General features: G+C 47.8%; 1 protein-coding gene across 8 annotated transcripts in view; it reads left to right on the top strand.

Moving 5' to 3' along the window:
* Positions 1 to 23,354, top strand: part of PACS2 (phosphofurin acidic cluster sorting protein 2) — a 1,277,570-nt gene that overhangs the window by 416,631 nt on the left and 837,585 nt on the right. For 6 of the 8 annotated variants that reach the window (XR_014224766.1, XM_082242585.1, XM_082242586.1 and 3 more), the window contains exon 7: positions 13,215 to 13,295. The exons of 1 other annotated variant lie outside the window; for it this stretch is intronic. Coding sequence is in view for 6 of the 7 variants with exons in the window: in XM_082242585.1 (XP_082098711.1) it covers positions 13,215 to 13,295 (81 nt within the window). In the remaining variant the exon portion in view is untranslated. The remainder of the gene's footprint in view (positions 1 to 13,214; positions 13,296 to 23,354) is intronic. One more of the 8 variants, XM_082242590.1, reaches the window with a different exon arrangement.

Here is a 23,354-nt window from a genome sequence, read left to right on the forward strand (position 1 = left end):
TCCCTTGTTTTTGGGCCCTTGGCTGTTTGGGATGTTTTTATCCCTGGGTTATTTGTTCTTCCTGGGTTGTTGCTCCTGTTGAGCAAAGTTTTTTTCATGCTACCCAGCTGGTTTCCTTCCTTTGGTAAGGTTCCTTTCTTTGATATGGGTCCGGCGTTGCCTTAGGCGCGGCTGCGTTTCCCACCCCTCATGCTTACACTGCTTTGGGACGTCCCCATTGTGACGAATATCGAGAGCCGGCGACTGTCGGAGGACGTAAGAGAAAACGGAATTTTTGTAAAATCTTACCTGTAAAATTCCTTTCTCTGAGTCCTCCGACAGTCGCCGCCCCGCCCCTCTTTTGGGGTTTGTTTATGTACTCTACTGCTATTCTACTGAAACTGAGGTATGGAACAGGAAGCAGGAGGGTATTGACTGAGGGGACCACCCCCTGGGGGTGGGATATGCTAAAAGCTTTAATATTGACATATTCTGTTGCCTAGCTACTCCTACGGAGCAAAGGTCAATTACCCCATTGTGACGAATATGGAGAGGCGGCGACTGTCGGAGGACTCAGAGAAAGGAATTTTACAGGTAAGATTTTACAAAAATTCAGTTTTTACTTGTTTCGTATTCAATTGTCCCCAGATCCCAAGTCCTCCGTAGTAACTCCTCTTTTTGCTGATACCTCCACAAACGACATAAGACATCCCGGGGTCTTTTCCCCTCTGGGTGTCTAGGCATATTAATCCTGTGTACTCTTTCAATCTCTATATTTGCTGGAGGTTCACTCGGCAGCACTTTCATTATTAACTTCTTGACTTTTTCTCTTAAATTTTCCCCCTCCTCTTCCGTACTCTCAGGGAATCCTCTTTTCTCTGTCGCTCATTGACAGACGTAGTCCTCCTTGATTAATATCAACTCGGGTTATACTGCCCTCTACAGGAGTAGGACTAGACAGGAAAGAAAATGTTCTGGCCACACCCTAGGGGCAGTCCCAGAGGGTATATCCTCTCACTTCCTGCTACAGCAAATCAGTTTTTTTCTGTCTAGTTAGGAGTAAGGACCTAGATTCTTTTTTAGACAGCTTTTTTTCTCCAGTGTTCCTGTGAGATCTTCAAGCAAGTACGCTGAAACTGGGCGACGGGCTGGATGTTGAGATCCAGTGGTCACCCCAGTTCAGCCTACGAGCGTGTGCAGGCCATAGCTCCGCGCTGGGTCGGCCGCGACATAGTCCCACTGGACGGGGACTGACCCTGCGAGTTAAACGTCTCGCCTGGACGCCAATGACCAACAGAGTCACGGCGTCCGTATTGGTCGACAGCCCCCCCACCCCGGTGGAGAGGGGTTCTGTCAGGAGTTGGCGCCCGCCTGGTTCCGGTATGGTGAGTAGAATGTTCCCCCTCTCCCCCTGTCGGGTTTGTTGGTGGACGCGGGCCCCTCTCTGGGATGGTCGGACACTCGGTTTTCTGGGTCTCCCCTCTATCCTATAACAGGTCACAGATCCCCCAATTTGAGTGTGATTTTTGTGAATAGAAACCAGGAGGCTTGGTCTGGGAGCTGACTATAGTCACTATATGACTGTAAGGGTGACTGAAGTCAGTGGCAGACTACTAAAAGGCATTACTATTGTATAGAGGTATCCTACCTGTCATAGTGTGTACACAGGCCGATGCCTATGCCTGAGTTACTGCAGCCACAGATCGCCATCCCTCCAGAAAGCCGGTCACTTCCACAGGCCGCACAGCCTCGCGCAGGCCGAGGACACCTCCCACAGGCCGAGGCACTCCCGCAGGCCGAATGCACACCTCCCGCAGGCCGCTGCTAGCTTGCAAGCCGCCGCTATCCTACACAGGCCGCCGCCATTTTCCTGCAGATCGCACGAGGCCGCCATATTGGCGTAGCCTCGTGTCTCCAGCATGGGGACGGCCATGTTTGGGGTGACCAAACACCTCGTGGAGTAATTGGGAGGGGCCGGAAGGCGTGTAAAGGGGCGGAGCCGCCTCCTTGGCCCAGGGAAAGCAAGCCAAAGACTTCCTGTCTGTAACAGACAGTGCTGGAAGCAGGTTGATAAGAAACTTCTGTGCATCAGGTGAGCCTTGGGGTCTCTCTCTCTCTTTCTGAGGGGTCCAAGCAGGTAGACTGAGGGGCGCTACTGCGCTGGGGGACCAAGTTTTTTTCTTGCAATTAACTTTTTTGTGTTTTGCTGGCAAGTGTCTTGTTACATGAACCCTGCCACTCATGTATCCCCACCTGATCCCCTCGGGGTGGCCGCAGGACCCTCCAGTACCCCACTTGTGATGATGCATTATCAGCAGTTTTGGAGTCTTTGGTATCCCGGGTGGAGGTAGCCTGTCAGGGACGGGGGTCAAGAAGAGCGACCCCCGCCTACCCCTATGTCATCTGATACTTCAGATACGGATTCTGAGCTTGTCATTGCCGGGAAACCTTAAATCTTGAGGTTACACCGGCAGAGGTAGCTGAGACTCATATTCCTTTTTTGGTACTAGCAAGCCTACCAAAATGGTGAAGGGTTTCCCTTGCCCAAATGGGGTCTTCCGTAAACGAGCCCCTGCTATTTCCAAATTCATTGCTAGGCGCTATCATTTTGAGGAATCCCTCATTACAAAGATGGACGGTACCACCAATAGTGGACTCTAGGGTGGGGGGACGTCTTCACCGGTTTCCGGATCCAGGGCTTTCCAGAATCCCGGATAAAGGGGTTTGCAAGGTCATATGGTCGGGATACAAGATCGAGTTTCGATCACTTCCACCGGTGCCATTCTTCCCTTCCAATATTCGACATCCCCGGGTCGCTTAAAAAGCTTTGCGGGGAACAGCTTGATGCAACAAGCAGTGGTAGTTCCCATCCCTTGAAGGAGTTCTAGTCGAACCTGTTTACAATGCCCAGGAAAAAGGGCTAGGTGCGTCCAATTCTGGTCTTGGAAGAGATGGAGTCCATCCGTACAGTGGTGGCCTCCCTGCATCAGGGGGATTTCCTGGCGTCCAGAGACATTTAGGATGCCTATCTTCATATCCCCATCTTCGCAGGACATCAGCGTTTTCTTTGCTTTTCCCAAAGATCATCCCTGGTTCCCACCAGGAGACTGAACTATCTGGGCCTAATTTTGGATACATCCTTGGCAAGAGTGTTTCTCCAGGCGGAGAAACTCCAGAAGATTCAGTCAATGATTCGGATGTTGCTGTCCGTCAACTGGCTGGGATTGATGGTCGCCTCCTTAGAGGCAGTACCGTTTGCCCAGTCTCATACCCGAATTCTCCAAAGAGGAGATTCTTCTCATATGGAATCGGAATCCCGATTCCCTGGACAATCGGATCCGATTGAGCGAGCAGACCAGGGAGGCTCTGGTCTGGTGGCTTCGGTCTCCGATGCTCAGCCAGGGGAAGTCATTTCTTCTGATAAATTCCAGGTTACCGATAAAGGTGTTGGAACTGAGAGCGATCAGACTTTGTCCGATTTACTGGACCGAGCAGCTCCAGGGCAGTCCGGTTCGGATCCAATCGGACTATGCCACGGTCATGACTTATGTCAATCACCAAGGGGCACCAAGAGTGCCCTGGCGGCCATAGAAGTGGCCAACATTCTTTATTGGGGGAACAGTTGTTCCAGTTCTCTCCGCGATATTTATCAAGGGGGTGGACAGGCAGATTATTTCAGCCGTCAGATTCTGGATCAAGAGGAATAGTCTCTTCATCCAGAGGTATTTCACCAGCTGTCCCTTCATTGGGGCACCCCGGATATGGATCTGTTGGCAGGTTGGCTCAACAGGGCTCGCGCCCGCGATCCTCTAGCAGACGCAGCAGACGCGCTGAGCGCCCCGTAGGGGAAGTATCAGCTACTGTATGTCTTCCCCCCTCTCAAGTTACTGCTGAGATTTCTCCGCAGAATAGTGGTGGAGGGAACTCCAGTTATCCTGGTAATTCCGGGCTGGCCTCGTCAAGCCGGGTACGCCGACTTGGGCAGACTAGTCGCAGACGCTCCTTGGAGACTTCTTCTCAGGGAGGATCTGCGGTCTCAAGGACCGATCTTCCATCGTGCTTTACAGTCGCTGGTTTTAACGGCCTGGCCATTGAGACCCAGGTACTGAAGGACAGGGGATTGTCAGATTCAGTTATTCCTACTCTAATTAAAGCAAGGAAAGCGACTTCTAGCAAAGTCGATTATCGCACATGGAAGACTTATATTGCGTGGTGTGAATCTTTGGGATTTCCCCCACGTACCTATTTGGTGACCCGAATTTTGGCTTTTCTGCAAAAGGGGGTTGAGCAGAAACTATCCTTGAGCATCAGGTTTCAGCGTAAGCAATCTTCTTTCAGAAGCCGCTGGCTACTCATTCCTTGGTGCGGAATTTCATCCAGGGGGTGCGGCACTTGGCTCCGCCAGATTTTCATCTGAATGAAGATATTGTGCTACCTTCCTTGTATCCTCAGCCCAATCATCCTCGGGAATATGCGTTGCATTCCTTGGATGTGGTTCGGGCAATCAGGGTATACCTGAAGGCTACGGAATCGTTCCGTAAGACGGATTCACTTTTTGTGATCACGGATGGCCCCAGAAAGGGGTTGCCTACATCTGCCGCGACTATCTCCAAATGGATCAGACAGACGGTGGTACAGGCTTATTCGATTAGGGGTCGGAATCCTCCGTTCCCTGTTAAGGCGCACTCCACTCGAGCGCTCAGTACTTCCTGGGCCTACCGCCATCAGGCGTCAGTGGTCCAGGTGTGCAAGGCGGCTACCTGGTCGTCGGTTCATACCTTTACAAAATTTTATAAAGTTGATGTGATGGCATCGGCGGATGCCTCATTTGGCCGCAAGGTTTTGCAGGCCGCAATTTGAGGAGACCGGTGGTCTACCTCGAGGGTTTTTTTCCGTTGGAATTTCAGTTGAGTCTCATCGTGTGATTGATGAGCCTTTAAAGCTTCTAGTTGGCACCGGTTGGGCCTTCTAGATTGGATTTTGATTTCCATTTTCCCACCCCTCATTTGTGGCACTGCTTTGGGACGTCCCGAGTTGATATTAATCAAGGAGGACTACGTCTGTCAATGAGCGACAGAGAAAAATGGATTTTTGTAAAATCTTACCATAAAATCCTTTTCTTTTAAGCTCATTGACAGACGTAGTACCCGCCCCTCTGTTTTTGAGTTGGGTTGGGTTAAATTCTCTAAACACTGCTTTGTGACATAACTTATTTGCTGTAGCAGGAAGTGAGAGGATATACCCTCTGGGACTGCTCCTAGGGTGTGGCCAGAACGTTTTCTTTCCTGTCTAGTCCTACTCCTGTAGAGGGCAGTATAACCCGAGTTGATATTAATCAAGGAGGACTACGTCTGTCAATGAGCTTAAGAGAAAAGGATTTTACGGTAAGATTTTACAAAAATCCATTTATCCTTATATTACTGCGCCTACTTATGTCCTCCATCTCTTCCAGTTGTAATTGCATTGAAACTGTCCTCTCCATATATAGTTCTTTGGTTTCTTCCACTTGCTCTAATCTCCTTGTTATATCCAATATATTATCTTCCCCTTTTTGTACTCTATTCGATATATCTTTTACTTCCCCTTTCACTTCCTGTATATCTTTCTGATATTTCTCCTCCATTCTTGTGATTAGAGATTCTATATCCATTTTGGTTGGGAGAGCTTTTATCAAATCTCTAAGGTCTCTGACTTCAGTATTGCCCATTGTATTTGGGTTCGTTTCAACAATACTACTAGTCGGGGGTATTTCTTCTGCAGTGTGTGGTATAGCTATGGTTTTTGTCGAGGTTGCCATTTTAATGTTATTAATAGTGTGTTCCTTACTTATGTATGATTGTTATGTACTCCCTTGCTTAGCTTCTGTAAGCACCTTGACTGTTGATCGGGTCTTAGGTTTTTTACTAATATTTTGCATCCCGCTCACATTATTCAGATGGAGAGATTTAATACTTATAGGAGAGTCCCTCTAGTCCCCTATTCAGTTTCCTTTAAACTGACTTACTTCTCCTCCTGGCACTTTTACTCGTTAGTTCTATCTTCTTAATGGTGAGATTGCCTCTCCATATGGACTAGGAATAGCTTATTTAGTCCAGTTTACTAGTGCTCTCATAACAATCGGGATGTTTGATGCTAAAACCACCTTTAGGACCTCCTCATTCAGCACAATCGCTATCTGGGACTCCCACAGCACAACACCCCAATCTCCAACTTTAAGAGAGGTATAATGATTGTATAATGCCTTATTGCATAAAAGAGTATATATTGCAGCCTTTTGGTGTGCTCACCTTTTCATTAGTATCATACAGCATAGATTTATAGCCATCGCTTATTTATATCACTAGTTCATATTAATGAATTTTGACATAGAAGCCTCCTACCTCCACTTCTTAGACTTGTTTTCTTGCCAGGGTTTTGAGCGCTGCTTCACTTTGCCCCTTAGCGCTGGCTTTGGCTGGTATCACACAGTTTGTTTCTGTTTGCTGTTAGGGGGAGCCAGTCCTCGACTCAGATCTGCTGTCTGCACTTGCCCCGGTGATTAAGCATCAGTACTGATCCTTGATGCTATTCCTCCGGCTGTCGATCTATGCTGTAAATTGTATGCCGTGTTTCAGCATCTGGCATGTACGTAGGCTGCTAGCAAGGCTTTGATTCTGCTCCAACCTAAGCCGCGGGAGTTCCCTGTACCAAAATTTTCCTTCCGACTCCGTGGGTGAGGAGGTAGGTATCCGTGTGCTGCTCACAAGGCTTCGGTTCGGCTCCAAACGAAGCCTCGGTAGTTCCTTGTGTAGAGCCTTCTCTTCCGATTCCAGCATGGGTGAGGTGAGAGGAGGAGGATCACCGCCAAGCGCTCACATGATCACGCCGACCCGCCCCCCTGGTGTAGAGTTTTCAGCTGTCTGTGCCCCCACTGGGGGAGAAGAAATTATTTAACATTACCGCCTTTTCTCTGTCCTCTGTGGCCATATTTCCTTTGTCGTCTTTTATGGGGACAATGTGTTCTGGCCTTGCTTTCTTACTATTTATATACTTAAATAATTTTTTTGGGTTCTTTTTTACTCTCTTCCACTATATGTCTCTCGTGTTCTATTTTAGCCGCCTTGATTTCGTCTTTACATTTCTTATTACACTCTTTGTAATGCTTGTATGCTGCCAATGACCCCTCAGTCTTGTATTTTTTGAAGGCCTTTTCTGTAGTATTAATATGCATTTTTATGTTGGAGTTTAACCACCCAGGGTTTAGTTTTGCTCTTTTAAATTTGTTTCCGTTTGGAATGCACTGGCCAATCCCTTTGTTTAGTATGCTCTTGAAGCACTCCCATTTTTCCTCCGTGCTCTTTGTTCCCAGGGTTCTATCCCATTTGATATTTTCTAGCAGAGAGCACAGTTTGGGGAAATTGGCTCTTTTGAAATTCAGTGTCTTAATATTACCCTTGTGTTTCCTATTACTATGATTAATACTGAAACGAATTGACCTATGGTCACTGTTTCCTAAGTTGCCCCGTATTTTTATATCCTTGATCAGGTTTGTATTGTTGGTAATCAGTGGGTCAAGTATTGCATTGTTTCTTGTCGGTGCGTTCACCATCTGACCCATAAAATTGTCCCGCAGAACATTTAGGAACTGCCGAGCCTTGGCTGAATGCGTGGTCCCTTCTGCCCAGTCTATATCTGGATAATTAAAGTCCCCCATTATGACATTACCCATCCTTGCTGTCAATCCTATCTGTAAAAAAGGAGGTCCGCCTCCCCCTCCTCCCTCTGGTTGGGGGTCCTATAGAATACGCCCAATATTACCGTCCCCATAGTGCCTTCCCTTTTAAGTTCCACCCATAGGGATTCTACCTTGCCCATAACTCCATTATTAATATCATCCCTCCTATTTACCTGTACACTGTTCTTAATGTACAGACATACCCCTCCCCCTTTTTTACCTTCTCTATCCCTGCGATAGAGGGGATACCCCTGAATGGTCGCCATCCAATCATGAGAGCTGTCGAACCAAGTCTCAGTTATCCCCACAAAATCTAAGTTCTCCTCAAACATCAGTAGCTCCAGCTCTCCCATTTTGTTGGGCAGGCTTCTGGCATTGGTATACAAACCTCTTAATTTTTACCGGTTGCCTATATCCTCGTTCAATGTTGTTTTTAGGCTGCTCTTGTGATTTTCCCCATACCCACCCTGGGTTTAGGAGCTCTGAACACCCTATCGCTAATGTCCCCATTTGTGCCCTCTGAATCTTTCTTTCCACTGGCTAATTCTGCATCTGTACCCTCCCCCCCATCACCTAGTTTAAAAGCCCCTCTAACTTTTCGGCCATCTTCTCACCCAGTACGGCTGCACCTTCCCCATTTAGGTGCAAATCTGTCCCTACCATAGAGCTGGTGGTGGACTGAGAAGTAGGCCCAGTTCTCCAGGAACCCAAAACCCTCCTTACTACACCAGCTCCTCAGCCACTTGTTAACTTCCCGAATCTCCCTCTGCCTCTCTGGTGTGGCTCGAGGTACAGGTAGTATTTCTGAAAAATACTACCTTGGAGGTCCTACTCCTCAACTTAGCGCCTAAGTCCCTGAAATCGTTTAGGACTCTCCATTTTCCTCTGCCTATGTCATTGGTACCCACGCGTTCCATGACAGCTGGGTCTTCCCCAGCCCCACCCAGTAATCTGTCCACCCGATCCGCTATGTGCCGAACCCGAGCGCCGGTAAACCACAGACTGTTCGGCGCTCACGGTCTTTGTGGCAGACTGCACTGTCTGTCCTTCTAATAATTGAGTCCCCTACCACCAGCACCTATCTTTCCTTTCCCTTTCTCCCGGCCTTACTGGAGGAGTTCTTCCCCTGGCAGCTAGGGACGTCGCTCTGCTCCAGCAATGCTGGTCCCTGACTGGTTTCCCCAACATCACGCAACGGGGCGAATTTATTTATTCCTTTCGGCCAATCAGGAAACGGGTCTCCCACCTGCTTTCTGATTGGCCAGGAGGAGGATCCGTGTGACAATAGCGAATATTAGTTAGCTATTGTCACACAATGGGTGGGCTCGGGGCGCACTGCTCTGCCACACTTTTCTGAAGCCTATTAGAGCCTCTGGCTCTAATCACGTGCTTCAGGAGAAAAAAAAAACCCCTTTGAACTCCATGCGTCCGGCGCCCCGCATGTAGATTAGGGGGCTTAGACACATGGAAAGGGGGGACGGCGCCCCTGCGTCCCCAACGCACCGGCCGCCACTGCATGTTGGTCTGGTGAGTTTGCATTCTTACCTTGGTGGAGGATCACATGGTGGTGTCTTTTTAGTCACATATACACTGAATATCATCACGTTTAGGGATTTATTTTGATGGACTCATTTTTTGATGGACTTGATTGATTTAGTAGTTTTTCTCTCTCTCTTATGTGTTTTTTTTTATAAAGTTATCATTATAGCGCTGCAACCTCATTTACTGTATTCCCCAATTATAGCACTGCACATTTTGCATCAGAAACCTACTCCAAGCCATCAACCATGTGCACAGCAATGTGTCATTTCAAGTTTCAGTACTCTGGATATTACCCCATTAAATAAAACACTGACAGAGTTATTTACTAAAGTCAGATTTCAAAGTTAAAGGGACACTAAAGGCACCCAGATCACTTAAGCTCATTGAAGTGGTCTGGGTAAAGCATCCTTTTTGCACATAGAGCTGCAATGTAAAACATTGCATTCCAGAGAAACTGCATTGTTTAAGTTGCAGCAATAAGTGAGCCTCTAGTGGTTGTCTACCAGATAGCCACTAGTGGGCTTCCTGGATTCAAACAGACCTTTGGTCAGGTATCTCTTTCCCCGTATGAAAGCATTGATTCAATGCTTTCGTATAGGGAAATCTAATGCATGCACGGCATTTACCAAGCATTAGCGCCTGCTCGTTGTGGGACGTTGCAGGGTGTGGAGCATCAACCCAGTGCAGAGGGATATTGGATAATGGTCTTTATTTACCAGGGAGGGGGGTGCAGGGGAGAAGGCAGAGGGACAGATTGTGCCAGGAATACAGCTTTGGATTGCTGCCACTATAGTATCCCTTTTAATTAAATATAACCGATCATAAAAAATTCTCTAACTCAACTTTCAATTTGGCTGCCATGGCCTTCCAGTTTTAATTCTTAAGGGGATGCTCCTCTGAGCTCCCCTGCATGATCTCTGTAGTGATGCTGGGGGCGCAATGATGTCATATTCCAGCTCCTGCCATCACTAAACAGTGTGGGGGAGCAGTGAGGAGCTGCAGGAGGATTACTGCTACCTCATGTGCTGCCTCCCACGCAACCCCAGGCAAGCAGGCTGCCCCCTCTTATGCTACCTCGTGCTGGCGACCGGTTGACGCAGACTGCCAGGACAAACTTTTTAGTCGACATGTCGAGCCCTGCTCTAATGTGATAGAAAAATATATGAAAAAGTTTATAAATTCAAGGAAGAACAGAGTAGCTCCCTTAAGGAGATTGTTTTCCCTGAAATTCCCCAATCCCACAACAATGGACAAACAGCAGGAAGTGAAGTACACTGATCTACAGGGACCTGGAGAGGGGTATATCTAACAGAGTCCTCAGTGTCCATTAGAGAGTGTGTTAGACTGAATCCCCTCCAGGCCCCATTAGAGACTACAATAGAGTCTAATTTTCTTGGAGGGGGGTCTTTCTAACAGAGCCCATCTCAGTGTTGATTAGACCATTTCAGGCCCCAGTAGAGACTACAATTGAGGGCTAATGGGCTATGGGGGGGGGGGGGTCTTTCTAGCAGAGGCCATGTCAGTGTCCATTAGAGAGTGTGTTGGAAAGAGTCCCCTCCAGGTCACATTAGAGACTACAATGGAGTCTAATGGGTCCTGGAGGGGAGTCTCTTCCTATTCACAATAAAACAACACAACATAGCTCTCTGATATCTAGGCCAAGTTGGCTCCTTTTACCTTAATTAAGGTTGCTGGCTGGCAGGCTGTGGTCTCGCTGGTTGCGACTGGCAGGTTGTGGTCTCACTGGCTACCCGAACAATTTTACTGGCAGTTGTGGCTGAAATTTTAGTTGGTCTACCTGACCGGGGTTTGGTTTCAACAGAACCCCTTATTTTCCATTTCGATTAGAGTTTAAACACTCTTGATTGGCATCCTCAATTCCTTGGATATATTTTTATTTCCCTTTCCTGTTTGATACAGTTCAGCTACCTTTTCGCCGCAGATCCTTTGACAATTCTTTTGCTTTCCCCATGACTCATAATCCAGAAACGTCAGTGCAGCACTGAATGAAAGATGCAAGGGTCTGTCAGGAGTCCCGAAACCCATTGACCTTTTATACACACACACACACTAATTACAAGTAAACAGATCACAGGTGAGGATGGTTACCTTTAATAGCCATTCAAACCCCTTTGTGTCAACTTGTGTGCATGTTATCAGGCCAAAATCACCATGGTATGTAAACTTTTGATAAGGGTCATTTGGGTAGCTTCTGTTGTCATTATGATTAAAAAAAACAGTAAACACAGTTGATTGATAATGAATGGCTTCAGCCAACACTAACCATGAGTGAAAGAAAAGTTTTATGTTGTCATTCATATTCTCGGAAAAATGGCCAAGAAATCATAAATTCTGCCCGGGTATGTAAACTTATGAGCACAACTGTAACCATCCCTTGCTCTATCCAAAATGACTAAATTAAGTGTGGGGGTAAATGTGTTAACATTTTATAAATATCTGAGACCAAACATTTGCTAGAAGGGTCTGATATGCTTATTTGCAGAAATTGTGTCAATTTAGAGAACTGTAGTGTTTTAGAGATTGTCTGGACATAATTTTGTATTTGAAGATATCACCTGTAAAAAGCTTTTTTAGGTAGGCCATAGTTATCTTGGTGAACTAATTATTTAGGGACCACCAACACAAACAGTATTCTTCTTTCCCACCACTCACTAATAGATAGTGATTCAATCAACTTGAGCCAATTGACTAGCAGACTGCCGTTATAATACACAATTATTATAAGTGTAAACACATCCACACAGTAGATGACAGGTGAGTCAATCAGCATATTCAACAATGTGTGGAAGACAGGTGGTTGAGCTGATATTAGCATCTGCTATGAGTCTGACTGTTTGAAGCAGTCTCTTATTGGCAATAGGCAGCTAGGCATATAACATGGAACAGAGGCCAATGTGATTAGCTCTTTTGATGAATATGTTCAGAATCAAACAGACCAGGAATAGTCTTAATATATTTCTTGAGATATATGGTGGATATATATTACTGTCCCATTTGAAGTAATAAAAACCATTTTCTCAGTGTCCATAAAGTTCATTAAGTCAATCATTTTTTGGTCACCCTGTGTCCCTAATAGACACAGGGTGACTTACACATAAGAGGGGCATAGGGGGCTGAGAGAGGGATTTCCCAACCTCTCTAAGGTAAGCTGTGTTCCACGGGCCCCCAAACCAAAGTGACTCCTGTCACAGGCAGCCTTCCCTGCCAGCAGAACACAGTGATCACTGCTAGCTGCTATAGCTGCCAACAGTGATCTCATGAAAAAAAAAATTGACAGGCTGATTGATGGATTGACTTCAGTACAACCAACCTGCCCATAGATAGATTGAATCTCGGACAGTCCTCTTTCAATCTATGGTCGGCTTTAGTCATCAAAGGGTAAGACATTTGTAAGGTCGGACTGTCAACAATTGAAGCATTAAATAGGAAAGAAGTCATAAGGGATGAATCTGTTAAGAAGTAAGGTTATTTTGTGCTTTGCCATATACTTCTCAGGAATTCCATTGTGCGGAGTAATTTGGAATGTTACTGCATTGCTTTTCCATAGCAGGGATATGGGAACCGCTGGGGGTGTCAATGTAAAGTTAATGACAGACCTAGATTGGATTGCAATGTGTACTGTGAAATGGTGCAGGAATCCAGTGCGGACCAAAAAAAGGGTCCTGCACCACTTTGGTGAGATACAGTTTGTATGGCTGAATTTGCATCACAGAAACATTGCATGTAATATGCAATGCAGTGCAAATCACATTCAATGTCTGTCATCGCACAAGTGTGAATCCAGCCTTAGGGTGGATAGAAGCTATTCAGTTATTCACTTCAGTCCTGCAGTTGTAAGTAGATGAGGAGGCCAGAGTTTTCAAGTTCACTGCTAGAAAAAATGATGATAGTTTGTGATCTATTTTTGTTTCTGCATTGATATTGTGATGCCATGTAGGTCTGCTTGTGTTTCCAACAGGACCTGGATGATGATGAATTTGATGATGGAAAACCAAAGAAGCAGCGAAGAACGATAGTAAGAACAGCATCTATAACCCGGGTCCGTTTAATTTACTTATACTAACTTGGGACTGTGTGTGTGTGGTATCTACTGGGTGAACAAATATGCTGTTCCAAACTGTCGCTTTTACTGTCACATTACCCTGTCATAAAGTGGGCGTGTTATAACTAGTCAAAGTCCCCTGATTAACAGTACTATGCCTCCATGTAGTTATTTGATATAGTTGTTCCCTGCAGTGATATTTTTCACTATTTTTTTTTTTTTTTGCCACTGTACTCTTTCCCAATCCCTATATATTCTCACTTAATATGCAGTCTTCTGCTGTAAAAGGTCAATTCTCTGCAGTTAGCAAAAAACTACACTGGGCCTATGGTTACCCACTCTGTATTAAACACTGCATAAACCTGACTAAAATGTGTGTGAAAAAATAGTTACCTCATATTCAACCATAATGAACAATGTGCATAAAGTAAATGGTGAAATAACAGTCCCATAACATAATTCATTTATGCATAACAAAGAAGTAAACATCAGAATATTATGAGTCCAAATGTAAAATCTTGAAAATGATAAAAGACCATGTGTAAGAATCTCAAACCACCTCACAGACAAGTGTGCCAGTTCCCTTATCAAAAAATTATGACCTACAAATGATAAGAGATCAACAGCGCAGAAATCATCCAATTGGGGGGCACCACTGACTTCACCTTCTCAAGGGTCCTTCATTGGTTATCCAAAGCCAGCACCTCAAGGTAATAATGGGTAGAAGTAAGAACAAAGGATCATAGAGTAGTATGCTAAAACCACATGATTTATTAAAAGTAGATATTGTGAGGGGGTTAGCTTAGCAGCTGGTGTGTGTGACTCCCTGGATGATTTCACTACACAAAATTAGGCACAGCAAACAGCATTGCAGGTGAAAAAACAAAGGTGCGATTTATTTACACTATATACAAGGCAAAAATGGCAACAATAACAAAAAGAAACCTGAAAATAAACCCTTGCCCACTTGGCGACTTACTACACAAGCAGGTTCCCTGGCTATGAACTAGGTGCAGTTTTGTGCTGCCCCAGCACCTATCTTCCTGTCTAAGAGGATTTGCCACACAGGCTATGTCTCACCGCACAGGCAGGCATCAAGCACTCCCAGTCTACAGAGGCACAAAACCAGGATGGAGAAACTCTCTAAGCATGCTGGGAGTTTTTGTAGAGGCCCTATTAAACCAACTTACTTCAGCTGGGCTCATTACCTCCACCACTGAAGGACTCTCAGCACTTCCACCTAGTGGAACAAATCTGTATAGAGCCTTAATCTAGGGCACACATACCTGCCATCCTGGATGCCACCAGGCGATTTTACCTGCCTTTCACATTCCCCCCCTTCTTATTTTAACCTTGGGGTTGGAACACAAGTAGTCAGGCACATGTGAAAGCATGTGACAAAGCATTCCCCATTTGAACACCAGGGTGATGCTTTACAGTAAAGTTGAATTCTTGTAGGGCCAGGAACCACCTATTTACCCTTCTATCAGTCTCCTGGTTTTTGTCCATCCACTTAAAGGGAGGTAAAAATGTCTACCTAGCAGATAGTAGGGAATCTAGAGCCCACATCGCAGCTTGACACTCCTTCTCAATCGTTGTGTAATTCACGTCATGGGATTTCAATTTTCTGCTGAGGTAAATGACTGGGTGCTCTTCCCCCTTCCAAACCTGGGACAACACTGCTCCTAACCCAACATCTGATGCATCAGTTTGTATAACAAAGTCCTTAGAGAAGTGAGTACAACACTGGCTGGCTACATAAGGCTTTTTTAAAAGACTGGAATGCTGCTTCAGCCTCTGGGGACCATTTAACCATGACACCCTCCTGTCAGGGTGCCAGGAAACCAGACCACATGGGGATGCAGGTTAAATGAAGCCGTTTATTGGAGCAAACAATGAAACGCACAGCAAGAGTGGAAGTGAGATTAGGGAAAAGCCGGGATCAAGTCCAGAAGTAGGTAGTCATCCAAGGCGGGCTCCAGTCCAGAAGCGGGTAGTCTGCTGATGCGGGGTCATCTGCCGGTGCTGGGTCGAGAGCCAGGAGAGTCGTCAGCCAAGCCAGGTCATACACGGAGGAACATAGAAAACAGAAGACTGCTAGCAGAGATTGCACAAACGAAAGTGTGAGGACTGCAACCCATCAGATGATTGATATAGTCGGGTGTGCAGCAACATCACTGTGTGACTTCCAGGGAGCAGGCAAGTGATGATGCAGAGTTTATAGGAAGCAGCAGTCTGCACATGTCCAAAATGGCTGCCAACAGGAGGGCAAGGTAAGACCTTAACACCCCCTTCCCTTTGTCAAGTTGGTTAGGGGCACAGCCAGAGAAGCAAAATGAGGAATGAATCGCCGATAATAGCCAGCAATTCCTAGAAATGCTTGTACCTGCTTCTTGCTGTGGGGACACTGCCAACTCTGTATAGCTTCAACTTTGTTGATTTGGGGTTTTATTACTCCTCTCCCAATAGTTTAGATAGCCAAGATATCTGGCCTCTTCCTGTCCAATGGTACACTTCTTTGGGTTGGCTGTAAACCCAGCTTCCCGTAATATGGCTTTAACTTTTGTCAGATGTGAGGCCAAATCGGTGCTATGGACAATCACATCGTCCAGGTAAGCTGCAGCATACTTCCGATATGGCAGCAGAATCTTATCCAATTTCTGCTGAAACGTTGCCAGCACATTCTGTAACCCAAAAGGCATTCTTTTATACTGTAAAAAAGATTTGCATGCGGCGCTCATATATCAGTCCATTTTCATAAACAAGTGTGATCCAATCTGCTTACCAGGAGGAAAGAAAAACACAGGCCAGTCATCACATAAAGTTGGTGTTGGTTCTCTTTATATCAGCCGGATCCACTCAGCAAAGGAGACGAAGCATATAAAATCAAACAAAAAGGCATCTCATGGTGTAGTACACTTAGGTAAATGAAAATAAATCCAGAGAAGCCACCACCAAGAACACTTTTGTACACAACACCTAAATGTGTCCTAACAGGCTACTTACCAGACTCAATGTGTTAATAAACAATGTAGTTAGGTAATATACAGTATCTCACAAAATTGAGTACACCCCTCACATATTTGTAAATATTTTATTATATCTTTTAATGTGACAACACTGAAGAAATGACACTTTGCTACAATGTAAAGTAGTGAGTGTACAGCTTGCATAGCAGTGTAAATTTGCTGTCCCCTCAAAATAACTCAACACACAGCCATTAATGTCTAAAGTTAAAATGTCCAAATTTGGCCCAAAGCGTCAATATTTTGTGTGGCCACCATTATTTTCCTGCATTGCCTTAACCCTTTTGGGCATGGAGTTCACCAGGGCTTCACAGGTTGCCACTAGATTCCTCTTCCTCTCCTCCATGACGACATCACAGAGCAGGTAGACGTTGGAGACCTTGAGCTCCTCCATCTAACGTTTGAAGATGCCCCCAGATGCGCAATAGGGTTTGGATCTGGAGACATGCTTGGCCAGTCCATCACCATTAACCTCAGCTTCTTTAGCAAGGCAGTGGTCATCTTGGAGGTTTGTTTGGGGTCGTTATCATGTTGAAATACTGCCCTGCAGCCTAGTCTCCGAAGGGAGGGGATCTTGCTCTGCTTCAGTATGACGCAATACATGTTGGAAATTATGGTTCCCTAAATGAACTGTAGTTCCCCAGTGTCGGCAGCACTCATGCAGCCCCAGACCATGACACTCCCGACAACAATGCTTGACTGTAGGCAAGACACACTTGTCTTTGTACACATTACCTGGTTGCTGACACACACACTTGACACCATCTGAACCAAATAGGTTATAGCAAAGAGATCCCCTAAGGGTGGGACTTTAAATGGCAAAGACCAGAGCTTGAGTAGATTTCTTCAAATTTTTATTCGTACAATAGATAATATGAATTACATTTGTGAGAATGAAAGACAAGTGAAAATAATTGTATACATAGGTTGCAAACAATTAGTGGTTAAAAACAAGTGGCCAGGTGATACATCACAGATAAGAATGGCTGGGATTTCTTGGAAGGAAGGGACCAGACGCGTTTCGGTTGGTAACCTTTCTCAATGGTCCAACAGGAAAGAATCTCAGACTAAAGATGTAAAACATATTGCAGTCATTAGAAAAAGCACAGTAGAGTAGTATTGCATGTAAAGACATTTACATCCATGGTTTTTTTTTTTTTTTTTATAAATTCACTGTTTATTGAAAAAGGAATAGGCATACAGCATATGTAAGAGCAGTGGTACATGTCCAAAAACAGTAGGCAAACAGAAGAAAATGTACAAGGTAATAAGTGAAAACACATCTCAGGACATATGATCCAACATAGATAAATGCGAGAGGTAAGAACCAAGAGTCGACAACAGGGCGTTGGCCCTCCGAAAAGGTCTCAATCCCTATCCCCGCCGACATCCATCAAATGGCCGGCCTATGGGGGCAGGGAGGGACCGATCCGGCGGCCCGCCTCACTTATAAATTCCTGAGAGGCAGGTAGGTTACGTATGCCTAAAGAAAATACAATCTCAAAAGAAAAGGAAGCCATAGAGCAGAGAAGGGAGGGAGGAGACTAAAAATGGAAAGGAGGAGAAAAAAGGGGGGGGGGTGGTGGCGGCCCCCCGGTCCGCCGACAGCCAGCTAGGCGATCAAAGTTTTATATTCATCGGAGAAGCTGAATTCATGCCAATAGTACCATCGTTTGAGGAATTTCTCCCTAATGCCCCTGTCAGTCGCAACAAGGTCCTCCATTTCATTGATATGTGCCACTTTACGCAGCCATAATGCCACCGTGGGAGATTGTGCCTGTTTCCAGAGAAGAGGGATACAGCTCTTTGCCGCCGTTAGCAGGAGAGGCAAGATTGATTTCCGATAAGAAGACTGTGGAAAGCTATTGTGGTGGAGAAGGAAGAGAGCAGGGCTCAAAGTGAGGGTATGATCTGTGAACTTCTGCGAGATACGCATCACTTCCTTCCAGAAGGGTTGCAGTCTGTTGCAAGACCAAAAGACGTGGAGGAGGGATCCCACCTCCTCCCCACATCGCCAGCAGAGGTTTGAACATGAAGGGAACATCTTATGCAGTCTGGCTGGGGTGTAGTACCATCTGGTTAAGAGCTTATAGCCAGCCTCCTGATACTTGGAGCACGTGGAAGTCTTATAGGTGAAAAAGAAAATACGCTCAACCTGGTGGTCCGAGAGAGAGAGCCCTAGGTCCCTTTCCCAGTGAGTCAGGTACAGGGGTCTGAAGGATGGATCGGAGCCTGATAAAAGGCGGTAGAGCAGAGATATAGTATGGCGCAAGGGAGAGTCCGATGCACAAAGTTCCTCAAAAGGAGTAAGGCGTCTCGTGAACGAGGTTGCCGGTGGCAGGGATTGCAGGAAGTGAGCCAGCTGTATCTTTTGCCAGAACGACAATGTGGCAAAGGCGTGATCCGAGAAGAGAGTTTGCCGAGAGATCCAACGACCACGGACAATGAAGTGTCTAGCTTGGTGACGACCGTTGGTCTTCAAGGCGCGAAAACCTGGGTCAGTCAGGCCTGGGGTGAAGTCCTGGTTATCGAGCACCGGAAACAGAGGGGAATGAAAGGTCGCGATGGAGCCCTCTCTACACAGCCTGCGACCCACCGCCAGGGTGGCCCCTATGGTCGGGTGAGCCGAGGTCCCGCGTGGTAGGGCAGAGGCTCCCCAGAACAGAGACTCCGGCGAAGAGTCACCAAAGCTCCATTCAATGCGCACCCATTGTTTCAGTGATCCATGTACATGCCAGTCCAGAATCCTGGCTAGGTGGCACGAGGCATAATATAGCGACGCGTCTGGGAAGGCCATGCCGCCACTCAGTTTGGGCATACGAAGAACCCTGAGCGCCAGGCGGGGGGAGCTCCGAAGCCACAGAAACCTGCGGAACACCTCATTAATCTTCCGAAGGAAGGTCTGGGGGACAGAGATAGGAAGGGCTTGCAACACATAAAGCAGACGGGGCATGACATTCATTTTTATGATGTTACAGCGCCCGAACCATGAGAACATTCCCTTCTGCCAGCCCTCCAAATCCTTCCGGATATGCACTAGAAGAGGAGTGAAGTTGCATTTGAAGATGCGATCAGGACGGTTAGGGAGAAAAACGCCCAGATATTTAATATGCGAAGAACTCCATTTTAAAGGGAAAATCCCTCTGGAGAAGGGTCAGTAAGGCCGGAGGCACGGAGACCGGGAGAGCTTCAGATTTCTGATGGTTGATTTTATATGAAGATAGCTCTTCATAGTTGCGGAACTCCTTCATAAGATTAGGCAGGGAGAGAAGGGGCTTTGATAAGAAGAAGAGGAGGTCGTCTGCATAAGCCGCCACCTTTGGGGCGAGCGACGTAGAGACCCAGATTCCACTTATATCAGTATTCGCCCTAACCAATCTCAAGAGAGGCTCAAGGGTCAGAACAAAAATCAGCGGGGAAAGAGGGCATCCCTGCCTTGTCCCATTGGATATTTCCAAAGGGCCGGAGAGCAAGCCGTTGATCTTAACGCAGGCCGACGGGCGAGAGTAAATCGCACCAATCCAGGACAACATGTGTTGTCCCAGCCCAATATGTCTCATGGTCTCCATAAGGAAGACCCAATTCACCCGATCAAACGCCTTTTCGGCGTCCGTCGAGAGGAGCAGCATGGGGATCCTCCGGGCGCACGCAGATCAATAGCCTTCGTGGTGTTGTCCCTTGCTTCCCGGGAGGGTACAAAGCCCACTTGATCATCGTCCACCAGTTGCGGGAGCAGGGGGGCCAAACGAGAGGCCAGGATCTTGGTGAACAATTTCAAGTCCACATTAAGGAGCGAAATAGGTCTGTAGCTCTGGCAAAGGAGGGGGTCCTTACCCTCCTTCGCTATCACCGTGATGTGAGCGCGGAGGGAGTCCACTGGGAACTCCGCCCCTGAACCCGCTGCGTTATATGCGGCAAGAAAGTGGGGAGCCAGAATGTCCTCAAAACTTTTATAGTAGGCCAGAGAGAAGCCATCTGGCCCTGGCGCCTTGCCACTCTGAGCTCCCGCCACGGCCCCCGAGAGTTCGGCAGGGAGGAGGGGCTCATCCAATCGTTCTAGAGCCTCTGTGGGAAGACCGGGGAGCCCGGAGGTCTGCAAGTACGTCCTGATCCGAGAGTGGAGCGCTGCCCGGGCCGGCGAAGATGAGTCTGGGGCCAGATTGTATAATGAGGAATAGTACCTGCGGAAGGCCTCAGCAATATCCTCCGTGGTGTGGACCTTTCGTCGCGACGAGGAGAGAATTTCTGGGATAAACGTCTGTGCCCGCTGTTTTCGTAAGGCTCGTGCAAGGATCCTGCCACATTTATTCCCATGCTCGTAGAACACGCGTCTGCATTTGGCCAAAGAAGCCTTCGCTTTGAAAAGGGCCAAGGAGCGCAGCTGATCCCGGAGAACAGTCAGCTCCTGAAGGGCCGATTGTGCCAGCGTTCTCTTGTGGGTGGCCTCTAGCGAAGCTATACGCTTCAGAAGATCCTGTACCTGTTGTGTCCGTGCACGTTTGCGTTGAGACCCTAATTTAATCAGGACCCCTCGCATGTAAGACTTATGAGCCTCCCACACCATTAGCGGCGAACTTTCCGGAAGGGCATTAGTCGCAAAGAACCCCCCAAGTTCGGTCCTAAGTTCTTCTAGGAGGTTAGGATCCTGGAGGAGACCGTCATTGAGCCGCCACTGCCATTGACGTGTCTCCGGGGTGCGTAGGTCCATCTCAAGGATCACCGGCGCGTGGTCGGAGACAGTGATGGAGCCAATAGACGCCGACACTACACGTCCCAGCAGGGCTTGGGGAACCAGAAAATAATCGATGCGCGAGTAGGAGTCATGGGGAGAAGAGTAAAAAGTGTAGTCTCTAGTGGTCGGATGGAGGACCCTCCACGCATCAACTAGATGAAAGGCGTGAAAGCCCTTCTTAAGTCGCTTTAGCGCCGCGTAGGATATGTGGGATGTTCCGCGAGAAGCGTCCAGGATCGGATCCAGGACAAAATTGAGGTCGCCTCCAAGGAGAACCTGACCTTCCATAAAATCGTGGAGTTTGGAGAGCAATGATTCTAGGAACGGGACCTGTTCCGTATTGGGCAGGTATAAGTTGACCAGGGTGACCAATACAGAGCCCAGACGACCCTTCACAAATAGAGCTCTGCCCATCTCGTCGCTCCACGAGTCTAAGCACGTCCACGGGGTTTGGCTACCTATCAAAATGCTAACCCCTATTGATCTGGAATCAGGTGAGCAACTGTGGTAGACAGTGGGAAACCGTCTGCCCCCCAATGAAGGGATTTTGGCAACTTTGAAATGGGTCTCCTGCAGAAAGCCAACGTGGGCCCGAAGGCGATGAAGGTCAGTCAGAACCATGGAGCGCTTTTCGGGGGTATTGAGCCCCTTCACGTTGAGCGATGCCAGGCGGATGGGATCAGCCGGGCGGGCAGCCATCACCACCTAAGGGGAGGGGGGAGGAAGAGGTAAAGTGGGGGGGGGGAGAAAAGAAGAAAAAAAAAAGGGGGGAGGGGGGAAATGAGAAGAGAAGGGCAAGAAAGAGGGAGTAGGAGGGGAAAAGCACAGAGTGAAACGAAGAACCACGGAACTACAGTGCCAGCGGCACAGTGAGAGCTAGTCTCAAATCGCCTAGGGTTCCAGACCCAAAGACCGAGTGGGGCGTGGGGAACCCCGGAAAAACAAAATCCTATGGGGGGAACTGGGAAGGCCACACCGAAAAGAGGATGGTGACCGCTCCCCTTCCATCCCATGTCGACCTAGGAAAAGGTGATATGTGAGCATCATACAAGGAATATAAACATTGAGGAACATCGGAGGAAGCACCGCCAGTCCGAGGCGGGGAACGTAGTGATCTAAACATTGAGCCATGAAAAAGACAATAACAGAAAGTAACTAAACAGCCAAGAGCAAGGAAGGACGGTCCAGAGCGCCGGCTCCCAGGGCAGCACCCCCCGACCACAAGGGCCCCAGGGACCGCAGCCCCACAAGCCCCCGCAAGGGACCCCCCCCAAAAGACAAAAAATATCAAGGGTCGCAGCACATAGCAAGGCCCCGGGCAGGGAAAAAACGGGGGGGAGGAGGGGAAGGGGGTGAGGTGGGAGGGGGAATGTGGCCAAGAAGGAAGGGCAAGGAAGGAAGGAAGAGGGGGGAAGGGGGAAGATAGGGAGGAAGGAAGAGAGGGGGAGGAACGGAGGGGAGGGGGAGGGAAGGGGGATGGAAAGGGGGAGGGGGAGGGAAAGGGGAGGGGGAGGGGAAAGGGGAGGAAGGGGGGATTGAGGAACCCCAACACTGCCTCCAGCCCAGCACACCTATCAAAAGGCTTTTAAATAGACACGGAGCTGTCAGTGATAGCAGAGGTGAAGGGCAGCCTGACTTTCTACACAAACCCCTAACACATGAGATCGACAAGGTCCTTCCTTAGTAATACCAGTTACCATATAGGTCTGTCCAAGCGGTAGGCATGTCCCCGACTGTGGCAACACCGGCAGAGCAGCACGGGGCCCCGCGGGACCCCCGAAGAGGATCCTCTGTGAGAGCCAGGTCTCCCCCCACCCCACATGCCCGCCATGACCCCCCGCAACAAATATCCCCATATGCAGCCAGCGTGAGGCCACAGTCCAGGGCCTGCAGGTGCTAGGTCGCCATATCCCATCCCAGCACAAGACCCCTAGAGCCGGCCCAGTATATCCCTCCCCGCTCTCATAGTCTGCTAGATAAACCCCCAGCAGGTGAAACCCAGGACAGGGAGAGGGCAGCCGGGAGGCACAGTCAAGCAGGGCAGTCCGCAAAAGCAGTCAGCGATAGGGGGACACCTGATGAGCACCGTGGTCCAGCAGCATGCAGGGGGTGCGAGCGTGAGGTTCACCAAGGAAGCAGCAGTCCAGCGGGAGATGAAAGGGGGGCCATGCCTCAACATACTAGCCAAAGCCGATGGGGTGCCGGACCTCAAAGTACGCACCGGAGACAGTAGCGTGCGGGGTGCGATGGATAATGGGCTAGCTGGAGACGTCAGGGATCGGGACCAAGGTAAAGGCA

The sequence above is a fragment of the Pelophylax lessonae genome, assembly GCF_965119305.1.
Source record: "Pelophylax lessonae genome assembly, chromosome: 13".
NCBI classification, from domain to species: Eukaryota; Metazoa; Chordata; class Amphibia; order Anura; family Ranidae; genus Pelophylax; species Pelophylax lessonae.